Raw genomic sequence first — 14934 nt, 5'->3', positions numbered from 1 at the left:
TCCAGTGTTGCCCTTATTCTATTGGAACCTATTTTGGTAAATATATTATGTATTACTAGGAGTAAAATCATGGGCCTATAAGTTTTCAGTTCTTTAACGTCTCCCTTTTTGTGGATTAGATTAAGGTTTGCATTCATCCAGTCATCTGGGACCCTTGCAGTCGGCAGACACTTTGTATAAATAGCGGCCAGTTTTTCTAGCATTATGTCTCCTCCACGTTTGATTAAATCGAATGTTATTCCATCTTCTCCTGCCGCTTTTCCCTGTTTCTTCTCTTGCAAGGCTTTTCTGACCTCATCCATAAATAGGAGGAGTTTCTGTATCCTGTTCATTATTGTTTCGAATGGAGTACTCATGAGTCTTCTGGGTACTGTACAGGTCAGTATAGAATTCTTCCGCTGCTTTTATTATACCTCCGAAATTGCTCATGATATTACCCTTCTCATCTTTCAGTGCAGACATCTGGGTTTGTCCTATGCCAAGTTTCCTTCTCATTCATTTCAGGCGGTGTCCATTTTTTACGGCTTCTTCAGCGTTTTAATTTCTAATATCACCTATTTTCGCCTTGTAGATCAGTTGTGACAGTTCTCTGAATTCTACCTTATCGCTTCAGTTGGATATATTCATTCTTTGTTGTTTATTTATTGGGTACTCTGTTACTTGGGAGACCTTGCCTACTGGTTACCTTGGTGCCTTACCTCCCACTTCACTTGCTGCCTCTGAAGCGAACCTTGCTACAGCTTCATTCATTGCCTCTATGTCATCTTCGTCTCTGTTCTAAGGCTGTACATTTCTTTCCCAGTACTAGCCTGAATTTGCCTGATTTTTATCCTTACCGTCTTTAATTTGACCTCTATCTTCCTGACCAATTTTGCATTTTCTCTGTTCAAGTTGAGGCGAATCCTACAGCCCTCACTAACCTATAATCACGGCACTTTACCCTACCTATCGCTTCTACATCTTGCACTATGCTGAGATCAGCAAAAAGTATGAAATGAATTTCATTTCTTGTTTTATTATTTGGGCTTTTCCAGGCCCATTTTCTGTAGATAGGTTTCCTGAAAAAAGGCGTTCATTATTATTAAGCTTATTCCTTTCGGCGAATTCTACCAGCACCTCTCCCCTAGCGTTTCTAGAGTCGACGCCGCAGTTGCCAAACTCCTGTTCACCCGGCTGTTTTCCCACACTTTTGCATTGAAGTCACGTATAACTACTGAATACCGAGTTTGCACTTTTCTCATCCGTAATTGAACATCTTCATAAAGCGGATCTACTTCCTCATTGTCGTGACTGAATGTTGGAGCGTAGGGTTGTACTACTTTTAATCTATACCTCCTACTAAATTTGATTACGACTTCTGTTACCCTTTGAATAATGCTGTAAAATTGTTAAATGTTGCCCGCTATGTTCTTAGGAATTCGGAATCCTACTCCGTATTGCTTCTTATCAGGGAGACCTCCATAGCAGAGGACATGACTGTTATTTACCAATGCGTAAAACTCACAAGTTCTTCTAATCTTACTAAGGCCAGAACGTCTGATAGTTCCTGAAAGAGTCCTGCTAGGCTAGCCTCACTCGACAGAGTTCGGGCGTTACAGGTTGACAGGGTAAGTTTACAATGGCGGCCTGTCCGGACCCAGAGATTCTAAGCACCCCCTGCTGCGTTACAGGTCTGACTGCCGCTTTGGTCAGGTGCTCCGTAGCTGCTGGGGACTGAGGGCCATTGGTGTAATTGTCATATAAACAGGAAGGTTGTGGCCGAATACTGCACCAAGGAGGCCAATTCCTTTTCTGGTGCGAGAGGGTTTTTGTTCAAGCTTAGTGGGCCTCCCTAATTTGGTTTTACCTGGAGTAGTATTGCCCGACTTGCTCTCGGCGTCATTCGCGGGTGTCAGGCGTCACTCCAAACCTGCAGATGTAGTGCATCTGCAGGCTTGGGGGTTTTATCGCTTCTCAATAAATTGTCTAATTTGTCGCATGCGGAAAAAATACGGTAAATGTTCTGCAAACACTTATTACATTGGCAGAACAGTAATCTTGTTCCGCTTGCTCAACGTGTATGAAACCGTCTGCACCAAAATACCCTCGTCATTGATGGCACGTAAACAGCGGGGTGGTAGGGGGGGAGGTCGAAGGAACTTCCCGTACTTTTGCACTGTACAATTTGAGAGTTTAATAAATCAACTAGTTCCTTTCTGTTTGGAAAGTGTATTTATATCAAAAAGTTTTATTGCCTTTTATAGATCTGTGTTTTTCACACCGGGATGATGTATACGTATCATTTAGGTGCCACAAATACATCATTTATATTTATTTCCTTCTAGGTATTTCGATTACTCCTGATCCAAGACTTAACCGAGTAACGTTCTACATTTGACGTGCCCATTGTCGGCATCGGCATCTTGGAGAGCCAGTTTATAGAAAGATACGTCCATGATGCTATAGAAAATTTTCATCACATAGTCGAAAATTTATTGTACTTGAGAGCTGACAGCTCTGTGGTCCTGTGCTTTCAAGTTCGATGAACCTAAAGAACAGTACTTACTTGCGGGAACTATGGTTTGCATATTATTTTGTTTGGCGGCCTGAGATTTGTGGCCAACTACTGAGCCAGTTACATTAGGCTCCTGCCCACGATAGTTCACACTTTGCAGGGGAGACAAAAGAAGTCTCTTTAAAGGTACCAATGTTGGGCTGGATAATGATTCGACGAGTTTCACAGAGTACCGGTACAGTAGAAAAATTGGACCGAAGGTCGTTATCTGCACAAACTAAGAAGTTGAGAATCAGCTTTGCCTTGGTAGATCCGTACAATAGGTTTTACACACATAGGTGCGCACAAATCGCAACATTTGACAGAAAGGTACCGTCAGTCAAAACACCTTCACAGCTTCCTCATCAGTTGCTTATTTAACAGCCACATGAATGCACATATTCTGCTGCAACATGGATCAACATTTTTTTCACAATTAATACATAGAAGAAAATTTTGAAGAGTGGCGAAAGTCCCCTTATTTCTGACGCTGAATCAATACTAAAGCTATTACTGTAGCTGAAAATCGCCAATCCCGATATCTACTTACACCAATGTAACCTTATGCCCCCATACAGGTCTCGCAAACATCCAGAAAAATAAAAGAAAAAGCCATAGAAATAACAGTTAGTGTAAGATGATCGGTTGGGAAATAATATTGTTACAAAGCGTGAGACATTCATTCAGAAGGCTCGATGCGAAAGCACTGGATAGGAAGAGGCCGCAACACCGAAAAACAGTCTTCCTCTTCTTTCTCTTCCACCTCTCCCTCCGTTCCGTACTAACGCGCCGTTACACTGATCCTAGCGCAGATGAAGAGTCGGGTTCCTTTGCACTTGGTGCATGGCTTGAGCCTGTCGGCATGCGTGACTTGAATCCGGGAAGAACGTCGGCCTTTGATGATGAGGCGCGCTATGTTATAGTTCGCCTCGCTGATACGGTCGAGTATCACAAGGGGGGCATCATAGTGTGACAAAAGCTTTGTGCACAGACCGCGCTTTTGTACTGGGCTCGCCAACTAGATTTATGTTGCCAGCGCTATAGGTAATGGGCCGGCGGTGGCTGCCATATCTTACCTTTGATGTAACCTGAGAAGGCTACATCAAAGGTAAGATACGGCAGTAGACGACCAAGCCTACAAGCCTCTTCGGCCCGACAGAGTGTCTTAGCTATACAATTGGTTTCAGAAGTCGACAACGGGATGATAGTGACTAGAGTTCCACGAGGCGGACATGCATACAGAAGAAAACAAGGCTGTAGGAAGTCGTCTCGTGTCTCGCAGTGTTAAAAGCGTACGTCATAAATGACGAAATGTCGTACCAATTCCTATGATCTGACGTGACATACTTTGCAATCATGTAGGCAAGCGTTCGGGTGGAACACCCGAACGCTTGCCTACATTGGCCATTGGCTTGGGGATGGCATCACATCGAATCACGGAGGGTAGAAGTACACAAGCCTTGTAGTTGTTCAACCTCATGCACGGTGAACCTGCGGCCACGCTGGCTGATTATCACTGGACGCGGTCCTTGCCGAAGGATGATGGAGTGGAGCAAGAGGGACCGCTCCAGAAGTGGCGGAGGGTATGGCTACCGTCTCACCGTAACGGTTATGTTAGTCGACGCACACAGCTATACAGCCGTTGCGCAAGGAGGATAGGGGAAAAGGGCCCAGTAGATCAATGCCAACCTGCTCAAAAGGGGAGCTTGGAGGCAGCAGAAACTGAAGCTGACCGGCGGGCGCCTTGCTCGCGCATTTATGATGTTGACACGTCGTGTACCTGGCAACGTATTGTTCGGTAGTATGACGCATTTTAGGCTAATAAAAGCGTTGTTTATCCATGTACCGAATCTGCACCGATCTCAAGTGGCCTGAGGTGGTCGGCATTGTGCATGCTAAGTAAATGAAATAAAATATGGGGTTTAACGTGCCAAACCCATTTTTTTATTTATGAGGCACGCCGTTGTGGAGAACTCCGGAAATTTGGACCACCTGTGGTTCTTTAACGTGCACCGAAATTGTGATCGTGCGTGATAAGCAAAATGGATTATCGGCGGCTCTCCGTAACCACTAACAGCAGGGTGCACCACGTGTAGAGTTGTTCCCCTTGCATAGTAAGCCATCCCGAACACAAAAATGATGTGCTAGTGCAGAATTTCGCGTGGTGGAAAAGCCCCGCAGTAAACTCGGGTCGTTCATCTGTTCAGTCTTGAATACATTGCTGTTGGGAAAGGCAGATGCCAGGGAAGAAAAGTAATGGTTGACGTTGTGAGTGTCGCAGTCGGTGGAACTAAGTGACATCCTTGAAAGGCAGTAAGCGTAGCGTCACGCCGGCTGGTCTTATGCTATACAGTGAACTCATACCTTTCAAGTCTGAGGACCCAGTGCGCAAGTCGACCAGATGGATCACGCGAATTCGCGAGCCAACAGAACGATTGGTGGACCGTGACGACTGTGAAGTGCCATACTTGCAAGTATAAACGAAGCCTCTGGACTGCGAAGATTACCACAACAAATTCCTGTTCGATCATGGTGTAATTACGCTCTGGCTTGCTTAGAGAGCGGCTGGCGTAAGAAATGACGTGTTCTCTGGCATAGAAGCGTTGGCAGAAAACAGCACCAATGCCAGATCGCTAGCAGCTGTATTAATTTCGGTTGGTGCGGAAGGCTCAAAATGTCGGAGAATAGGTTGTCACGTCAAAACGAGCTTACGCTCTCCAAAAGAGTCATCACACTTGGCAGTTCCATCGAAGGGTGCATCGTTTCGTAGAATACATGTCAATCTTAAGGCAACATCAGCAAACCGACGAATAAAGCGGCGAAAAAGTAAACCACAGTCCCAAAAAAGTGCGGAGCTCCTCACAGACCATAGACCTTGAAACTCTTTTACGACTTAAGTGTTCTGTTGATCAGATCGGATGCCGCGTTTATCCGAAAGATAACGTAACACCAATGCTTGTCGCTCACCGAAATGACCCTTCCTTGAGTTCAGAATGAGCCCAGATTTCTCTATGCAGCCGAGAACAGTATCGATGCGTTTATGGTGTTAACTTAGAGTGCGATGAAAAAAGTGCAACGTCATCTAGGTAACACATGCAAATCTGCCACTTTAGGCTACGCACAATTGTATCCCTAATGCGCTCAAAAGTTGCGGGTGCGTTGCAAAGCCCGAAAGGCATTCCATTGAACTATTATGGCCCAGCCTGTGTCACAAATGTCATTTTCTTTCCGTCCGCCGGTCCATCGGTATCTACTAATAGCCTGAGCGCAAGTCAACTGAAGAAAAGTATTAGGCTGAATGGAACGTCGTCAATCTCGTCGTCAAGATAGACGTCCTTTTTAGTGACTGTATTTCGGCGTCGATAAGCCACGAAGAATCGCCATGTTCCCTCTTTCCATTTAACGAGTGTCGCTGGAGCTGGCCAAGGCCGCCACGACTCCTGAAACGACATTCATTATTAAAACATTTCGTGAACTTGGTCACTCGCTTATGTTAGGATCGCTTATGTTATCTTGCATTTTGCTGGGGAGACTCGGTAAGACGTTTGTCTTATTGGATGTGCCGTACATGTCTTGCTCCTCTGACTCGTACGAGGTGCGGAGGTCAAGGAAGCTTTGGCATACTGTGAAAAGTCGAAAACGCGCAGTTGTCTTGACATCGGTCAAGGAATGGTGCTCACTGGCATTGAGTCACTTGTTGAGCATGCGAAGAATACAGGAGTCTGTAGATCCAAGGTTTCTCACCTCGCCTGGTGAATCTACATCCCTCAGTGGCGCCACTGTCAAATGCGCATCTTTTTCGAAGGCAGCGAGCTTTTCAAGGCGTCAAGAAGTATCGCAGGCTCAACTGAGTAATTCGCAGCCCAAACCAGAATTTCCATGATCCAGTTGCACTAGGATGTGGGGGATCACAATGTTCTTTTTTGAGCAATCTGAAAGAATGGGCTGTACAGTGGCTTCAAACATAGCGTATGTAGTGCTGACGCAAGCCACAGGAACAGAGACAACTAACAAGGCTGGCACTGTGGTATCTCCAGAGAAGGAAAACGCACTTTCGTGGAAGAGGCTGCTGTCCTGAAGTCCAAATGGAATATTGCCGCGCTCTGAAACCTCCCCAGTTCCACAGTAGCGGCATAATGCTTCAAAAAGTCAAGGCCTAAAACTACATCATGCGTTCACCGGGATATAATTACAAATTCGGTAGTAAAATGTCGATCACCTAAGGATACCTCGCGAGTTCACACACCGTCAGGACACAAGGTTTCGCCACCCACTTGAAAGAACATTCTTGCTTGATCCAACCTAAACATCGCCTTGTAGCGTAGCTCTCATTTAAAGACAAGACGCATCACTGAAATACTTGCACCCACTTCCAACAATGACATTGCCGGCAGCTCACTTAAAAGTATGTGCTCCTTGTTCCTGAAATAAAAGTGGAAGGAGGTATATCTCTCTACAACGAATTTTCAGCAACCTGGCTAGTTTTCCAGGGGAGCGGTGGTGAGCGCCACAGTGGTGATTGCGAACAGCGCGTCCAAGGCGCCAGTGGTGGTGTCAAGCTCCAGTCAGATGCCGGTTAGAAATTCACGAAGCTTCATTGCCAGAAACCACTGCCTGATGTTGCGCAGGTCGGCAACGGAGCACTGGGGGGTCCGTCATAGCGCTGAGGGCGCACAGCGGCTGCTCGCACCGAGGTCACTGTCGGGGTCCGAAGAGCCGTGCGATGTAGCCGGGATGACCGCAGCAATAACACACAGAAACGTGGAGGTCGATTCACGCATGGATCTTCAAAATAGGCAGGCACATGGGAATACAGAGAATAACCGTCACCAGTCTCTGTCTCTAAAATACTTCTGGGTTGTCGATATTGGCGGGTGTGACGAGAGTGGGATGGTAGCCAGGCCGAGGCGACGTTGATTTCATTGCACGTGGAGTTACCGCTTAATTGAGGTCGTGCGTGGAGTTCACCGACTGCCAGGTAGGAGCCTTCCGTGAGAACGCAGCGTCTGATGATGGGCAGGAACTTGCGGAACTTCGCGTCAGAGTTTCCCTTCACGAGCGACATGGCGTATCCTTGAGATCAGGTCCGACAACGAAATCCCGTCTTCGGTTGCAACCGTAAATACGTTGGTGAACCGGTAGAACATTGTCGTTATTCGACGCATCTTCAAAGTTTCAAAGGTGCGGCAATGTCGTATCACGCCAGAAAACGCGTTCAAATTATCCTTGCCGATAAGGATACTGTAGAAACTCTCTCCGATCCCCTTGATTCGATGACCAACTTTGTCTTTTTTGGACATACGTTCGTTTACCTGTTTACACAACCTAACGATCTCTTCAACATACGTGGTGTAAGTCTCACCAGCAAGTTGAGCCTTTGGGGCGACAGTCAGCTGGGAACGCTTTTTTCTTGGCAGTGGTGTCATTTCTTCAACGAAACATTCCAGTTTGTCAGGGTGTCCTTATGATGCTGGTACCAGGAAGACGCGGTGTCAGTTAGCGAGAACACATTTGTAAATTGTGACTTCGAGTCCCGTATGTTGCTCTTGTTCACGCTTTCGTAATGTGTCAGCGATTCATTGACGACTTCTCCAGCTTTCCCTCTGCAAGAGCGTGGCTCGCTATGCGATGGTAAAGACCAAGACGTGAGGACGTCGAAACACCTGCCTCAGTGGGATTGTCGGGTGGCGATGGCAAACGGCCGGCTAAGGCGACGACTTAAAGAGAAAAGGTTCTTTTGGCAGACATGGTAAACATGACTACCACCGGAAATGTTAGAAGGCGTGAGACGTTTATTCAGATGGCTCGGCGCAAAAGCACTGGATGGGACAACGTTGCCAGACCAGCTACAGTCCCCCTCTTCCTCTTTCTCTTCCAACTCTCCTTCGCTTGTGCTCCTTACGTACATACGCGCTATTACAATTTAACTTAATAAACTGCGGGTAAGTATTCCCTACGTATATTCAATTAATAAAGCTAGCAATAACTTTCTCATGAACATTCTTCTAGAAAAGCAGGCTCTCAAGCTTCTGTTTTTTTGTTCAACCTTCTATGTCTGAATTTTTTGTTGCAGGGAGTGCGCTGGAACTGTGGACATTGTTTGGGATAGATCTGGATTTACAGCCATGAGAGTCGAGAACCGTGCCAGGTAAAAAAATACCTTTATTACACTCCTACAAACCAAAAAACTTTGCGACAACAGTAAAAATATTTTGCAGCATCTTCAAGTTATTCGTTTTGCAGGAGGTCGCGAATACACGAAGGGATTCTTTCAAACACAACAGAAGCATTAAATATACATTGTTGAAATGCCAACGTTTTTTGTCACGTTGTAGTTACCAGTTCCTATGAAGTATCTAGTGTTCGAACGTTTTATTGAAGGCGTGCTAACAGCCAGTCAGCTGCTAGCCTTGGACGTTATGGAAATCGATATTCTTGCAATAGCAGTGTGAGAAAGGTAGTAAGAAACGTAGCCTATCTGTCATAAAGGCTCCTATGAAGACGTGAGTCAAATAACACTGCACTGCGTGCTTCGGGGTTTTACACTGTTGTGCCAAGTACAGCAAAAAGTATCTTGCTCTCGCTTCTGCGAAGCCATTATGCAGCGTCAGCTAAAGCAGCTAGACCCACAAACGGTGTTGGCTGATACTGCGATCACGCGTGCATTCTCAGTAATGCATAATTTCCAATTATGAGTTAAATAAATGAATAATATAAAGCTCTGTGATCTCAAAACACCCCAGAGCCATGTCATATTTGCACTGCACATATCTGTGATAGCTGTGCGTGTCCTCCCAGATGGCAGTGGCGTGCTGCATAGCGTATTCAGCCGCGGAGCCAGAGGGTATCACGATGAGACCTTTCACCAGCGCGACATTCAAGTATTGGCCTGCGCTTTGCCTTTTTGGCTTCTCCGCTGAACATCATTCAGCGCTAGCAGATGCGCAAGAAAAGAGAGAAAGCTAGACATTGGTGCGATAACTCCATTTACAGTTGAAGGCTTGGAAAAGTTTTTAGGAATGACAAATGTGAGACGACTTCGTTTAAGAAATAGCTAGGCCATTCTATGATTCTTCGGGAAAGTGCTTGAGCGATCCTTTAGAGACCATAAAAAGTAGTGTTACAGCGTTATCACATATTTCTTTTTGCCAGCCTATCACGCTTGTATGAAACATAGCAAGGGATCCTGCAGTCATAACTACGCTGATAATCTCACAAAAGAAAAATACATAAAATGCACTACAAAAAAAGACGATGGATCATAACTCAAAATTTCAAGCCCGTTATCAGAATTAGGATTATTCTCCTGGGCGCTTTACTTGAAAATGTGAATACCGTAATTTCACTATTTAGGGATCTAAATATTGCCTCAAATTATTATGGTCTAGGTGCCTAATGTAATGTGGGTGTATCATGTAAAAATTAATATTTGGCACCTTGAAAACATTTAGAAATTTTCAATGCTATGTTTTTGAAACACCGTGTCGGCTCTATTCTAATGTTGTGAGTTTGTTTCTGCTTCATCTTGCTAGGAAAATAGGAGCACAACGTTTCTGAAACGTTTGCTACTGTGCGCCGAGAAGCCTAATTGCGGTGAAGGGAGTGGAGGTGGCTTGAGAGATTACCCGCAATGGCATAGGTTGCACAGCTCGAAGTTTACTTTCTTCAACTAATCCTAAACCCTGTACGTTCGGTCAAAGGTGCTATGCTGAAAAGAAAGTTACGCATTAAGAAAAGAAGAATTGGCATAGAAGGTAGCATTTGCTTATGTAAAATGTATAGGATAGAGGCCTTATCTTTTAGGCGGAGCTTTTACCGTTTCCTACGATATAACTGTTGCTGCTGCTGCTGGCCGCTGTCATGCCGAATAGCTGTAACCGACCACATGAGTCGTACCAAAAATAATATCCTGATCACGCAGTTCTTGTTGTACCAAAGCTATCAATGCTGGCTCTTGCCTGCTGTCTCAGAAAATTGGCCTAAACCGAATATAGTGCCAATAAATGCAATATGCAGTAGAATCAAGGCAGCCAGCGGCGGCAGGGGGTGCAAATAAATGCGGACGGGCGCTCCTACACTGTCACGTCATCATTGCGATTTGATAGTCGTCCTTCCTTCGCCATCATACTATTTTTGTTATTGCGTCATCGCCAGAGAATCACCGTTATGCCGTTGTGGTATTCCGAGGTCGTCATACGAGCGCTGTCGTCGATGACATGTCGGTACGAGAGAAACACGGCAAATAGTGCGAATCGAGGCGGCGCGCGCCAACAGGCGTGCACATAAGCGCTGATGCGAGCTGGAACACCAACAAGTAGTCGCCGTTATTCAATCGTAATTAGTCCCTCGTGGCCATCTTAATATTGGCATGCCATTGTGGTGATTCTAGTCCCTCCACAGGTCCCATCCTATTGTTACTGGTCTTAACAGCGCAAAGCGTAGACAAGTCAGAAGAGACAAGAAGACGACACCTTAAGCGCTGACTTTCAACAACGTTTATTTGAAACAAACACAGCTTCTTATACCATTGCCCGCACGTGTCGCAGTCACGTGGTCCCACATCACGTAAAACACGCACTTTTTCTTTTTTTGTCCTAAAGATAGTGGTTGTACATGAAAAAGCTCAAGTTCTTTTTTCTCAGTAAGAAGGACGGCGTGCTCAACGCATTGGTCACAAAGCCTGGTAATCTCGACTGCCTCAATTATCTCCCGACCAGCTGGCCATTGTGTTTGTTAAGCACTTCAGAGCGTCTGTATTCCGGGAGGTAATTGAAGGAGCCGAGATTACTAGACTTCGTGACCAATGCGTCAACATGCCATCCTTGTTACTGACAAAAAAGAACATGAACTTTTGCAAGTACAACCACTATCTTTAGTGCAAAAAAAAGAAAAGTGCGTATTTCACACGATGTGCCATCAGGTGATTGCGACACGTGTGGGCAATGGCATAAGAAGATGTGTTTGTTCCAAATAAACGTTGCTGAAAGTAAACGCTTGTGGTGTCATCGTCTCGTCTCGTGCCTCGTCTATGTTTTGTGATGTTAACACCAGGATGGAAAAACCAACAAGCCCATGCTGCTATTCTAGCGAAATCCCATTGTTGTTTCATCTTTACCGTCAGGCCTTCACCTTCGTTTTCTCCTCGTCATTCCACCTTTCTCGTTCCATTATCTCATGCCATTGTTGACACGCCATCATCCTTGCATGTTCGTCGTCTTTCCAGCACCGCCTTACCGTTGTCATCATGCCATCGATGTTATACCATCGAAACTCTATTGGAATATTCATATTATTGTCCTCATGCTCTCGTCGTCGTAAAGATCGATAAAGATCTCTTTTTCGCAATGCTGCCATCGTCTTACCTTCGTCGTCCGTCCAACATGGTCATGGTCATCATGCCGTAGTCATCGTCGGCGCCGTTTAATCGTCGTAATGCCAGTGTGATTATCGATATGCAATCGTCGCCATGCTACCGTAGTCTTTGCAATGTAACTTCGGGGTAGCTACTCGTATTGTTGTCAGGGCATACCCATCATATAGTTATTTTCATTCCAGCATTGTCACACCATTGTTGTCACGCTGTGGTCGTGACCTCCTTGTAATTATTTTAGCGGTGTTATCACATTAATGTCGAACCATTTGTCCCATTTCGGCTCCATAATACATTTTGTCACGCTGTCCCTGTCATGCCGTCGTCGTCATACCATTGGTATAATTCTAGCAACCACATCTCGTTGTCTTCAAGCCGTCAGTGTCCCACCATCATCGCTATTATACCATCCTCATCCTGTGGTGGTGATGCCAATGTTGTTACACCAACTTCATCGTCATTCTGTCATCGCCATGTCATCGTCATCCTTCCATAGTTGTCTTTGTCGGGTTATTCCATCGTCGTCATTCTCCCGTATTGATTCTAGTGTGGTCATGCCATTGTTGTCGTCATCCCGCCGTCACCGTTCTATTATTTTCGTTGCGTCTTAATCATGCGTTGACCTTCATACCATCGCTTTCTTTCCTTGATGTCATGCGTGGCAAGTGCATGATCGAGCGTCACTGGTTTATGTGGAGCGAGTTAAGTTAAGCGAGATAAAGTTAAGTTAAAATATGTCCAACTGGGTCGTGTGGCGTCTACTTGCGAAATATCCCTAAGACGAAATATCTTTTACATAAAAATAAACCTTTAGAAATTTCGCTCAATGTGATCCCTGCTCGACTGTGGAATCCGCATATTCTTCACTTGTGCAAACGTTTTACGCAAGCGCGAATGCAACTCTGTTGGAGTTAACATCATCAGTCAGAATGCTGCTTGAAAATAATTGCCTTTGGAGTTTCTCTCTGGATGTTGGAGAAATATTTTGTAGTATTCAATTATCTGAATGCGCAAGTAATAAATGCTGAATTACGCAAAAAGCTGTCGGCGTGAGGTCGTCGGCGTCGGAACATGGTCTCAAAAACGACAGACGGCGTCAAACGGGAGCACTTTCGAGAACACGCTCGCATTGAGGCGAATTTTTTCAGGTGAGGTTCGTGTAAACAAAGTAAATTATTTGCTTTGAGCACAAATTTGGTGCTTGCGGCTGGTGGGAATCAAACCTTGGCCTTCATGGTGCGAGAAGAGCACGCTTCCACGACGCCAAGTTGATCTATCGTTTAGAGTAAAGGTGTGCCTGATGCGTGCGTCATCGCACACACGACCTCGCAGCCATCTGGCTCAGTGTGGTGGCGGCATAGTGCTTGGGTCATTGGACGTGTGATGGTGTAGCTAATGGTGTGGGGGTGGTGCTACGTCATGCCTGTATAAAATTAGCGCGTCAATAAGATTCTGAAGTTGACAAGCGCTATAGTGCTTTCGCATTGTCACATGTACTCGTAAGCAGACTTCAGTGTTTGTAAGAATTAAGTAATACTGGAGAAGACAGTGGTGTCATCTGGTGCCTGTTTCTATAACTCCATTACGTTACATTGTCCAGAATGGAGGGTTAAGTGTACAGTTTAATAACCTATGCTTCTCAACAGATATGCTGCAGTAATCAAGAATCTGCTGGCCCCAGATTTCTCGTACGGCATGTGGACGGTTGTTTATGATACGCCCGATATTGCTGACACGTGTGAGTCTGACCTTGCTTGATATACTGTCTTTCTTTTTTTTTTTTACTTCGAAAAATAAAAACAAGGCCCACAATGTTTACTCGAATCACGGCACTGCAGTATAACTGCCCGCGCAGGCGGACATAATATGCATGAAAAAACAACGCAAGCCAGCCACTAAATAGCATCTGGACATTATTTACTTCTTAGCTGGACCTTACTGCTCGTCGCTACATCCGAGCGCTCTCTTGGATCGTAATATTAGTTTAGCTCTGTTTTCACCTTTCACAATGGCACCGCGAACCAAAAGAGCTGGCGTCAAATCGTTTCTTTAATTTGCCTGATTACACGCGCAGCGCCACGAAGCCCGGCTCCCGGTGCAATCCACCTGCGACGTAGTACAATGGCCAGAAAAATTCGAGGACACCTAAGCACATCTCATGAGTTGTGCCTTCAAAAGCATCAATGTCCAATATAATGCCGCTGAGCAGTTCTTTGAGTTATGAACTCCTCGCGGGCAAGTGAACGCATTGAGACGCTTGGCCAACGTCTCCAGTAATGCGCAAGGCGGTGCGATCCGAGACATCTTGCTACCTTGTTCGTTTGCCATAGAGCCTAACTGCGACACTCCCCAATAAGCCACAGTGTTTTTGATGGCTCCGATTTCGTCACGCCGGGCTTGCCACTAGGAATTTGAGCCCATGTAACACGATGTCATAATGCAGAGCGCTCAGGCCTGCCATCTAGGAGGCAGTGGTTAAGCCCAGTGGTTAAGGTACTCGGCCGTTGAGCTTGGGGTTGTAGTTTCAAAACGCACTACCGCCAACGTTTTCCTTTTTGAATTTATTGTATTTTTATAAATTAATTTCTGTAAAGCGATTACCGAGGCGAACTTACAACGTAGGTGACAGCTTGACCCAACAAGGAACGGGTGGCTAAAACAGGTTTCCGAGAGCGAGAGCGCGGTTGAGGTTCTTAGTGCTGGATTTAAAATTACCCAGATTGAGAGCGAATGGTGGTTTGGCAGCTACCTGTAGTTTACCAGGGAGGCAAGAATCGTAATTGTTTGTGTAACAATGCCAAATAATTGTAAGAAATGAACCTCAATGTTTTCCAACACAACATTGCCAATATCTGGAGCTCACTCAGGCTTACCGTTGTAAAAGCCAGTGTAGTTTGTAGAAATTCCCACGATGTAGTTATTCTAAACCATTCAGCGCAAAAGGTGTGAATTGCATAACTTACCTTTTAATTCTAGCGCATTCTAATGGCATACTTCACAAGTCCGTCATAATACTACGCCTATTTTCTTT

At 45.3% G+C, this 14934-nt stretch overlaps 1 protein-coding gene across 1 annotated transcript in view; it reads left to right on the top strand.

Moving 5' to 3' along the window:
- LOC142586205 (thiopurine S-methyltransferase-like) overlaps positions 1-14934 on the top strand; it is a 35973-nt gene that overhangs the window by 18188 nt on the left and 2851 nt on the right. Inside the window, exons 4-5 of the mRNA XM_075697456.1 lie at positions 8607-8681; positions 13550-13641. Of these exons, the coding sequence (XP_075553571.1) occupies positions 8607-8681; positions 13550-13641 (167 nt within the window). The remainder of the gene's footprint in view (positions 1-8606; positions 8682-13549; positions 13642-14934) is intronic.

The sequence above is a fragment of the Dermacentor variabilis genome, chromosome 6, assembly GCF_050947875.1.
Source record: "Dermacentor variabilis isolate Ectoservices chromosome 6, ASM5094787v1, whole genome shotgun sequence".
Taxonomy (NCBI): Eukaryota; Metazoa; Arthropoda; class Arachnida; order Ixodida; family Ixodidae; genus Dermacentor; species Dermacentor variabilis.
The sequence above is the reverse complement of the archived record's forward strand: the minus strand, read 5'-3'. Positions and strand labels throughout refer to the sequence as shown.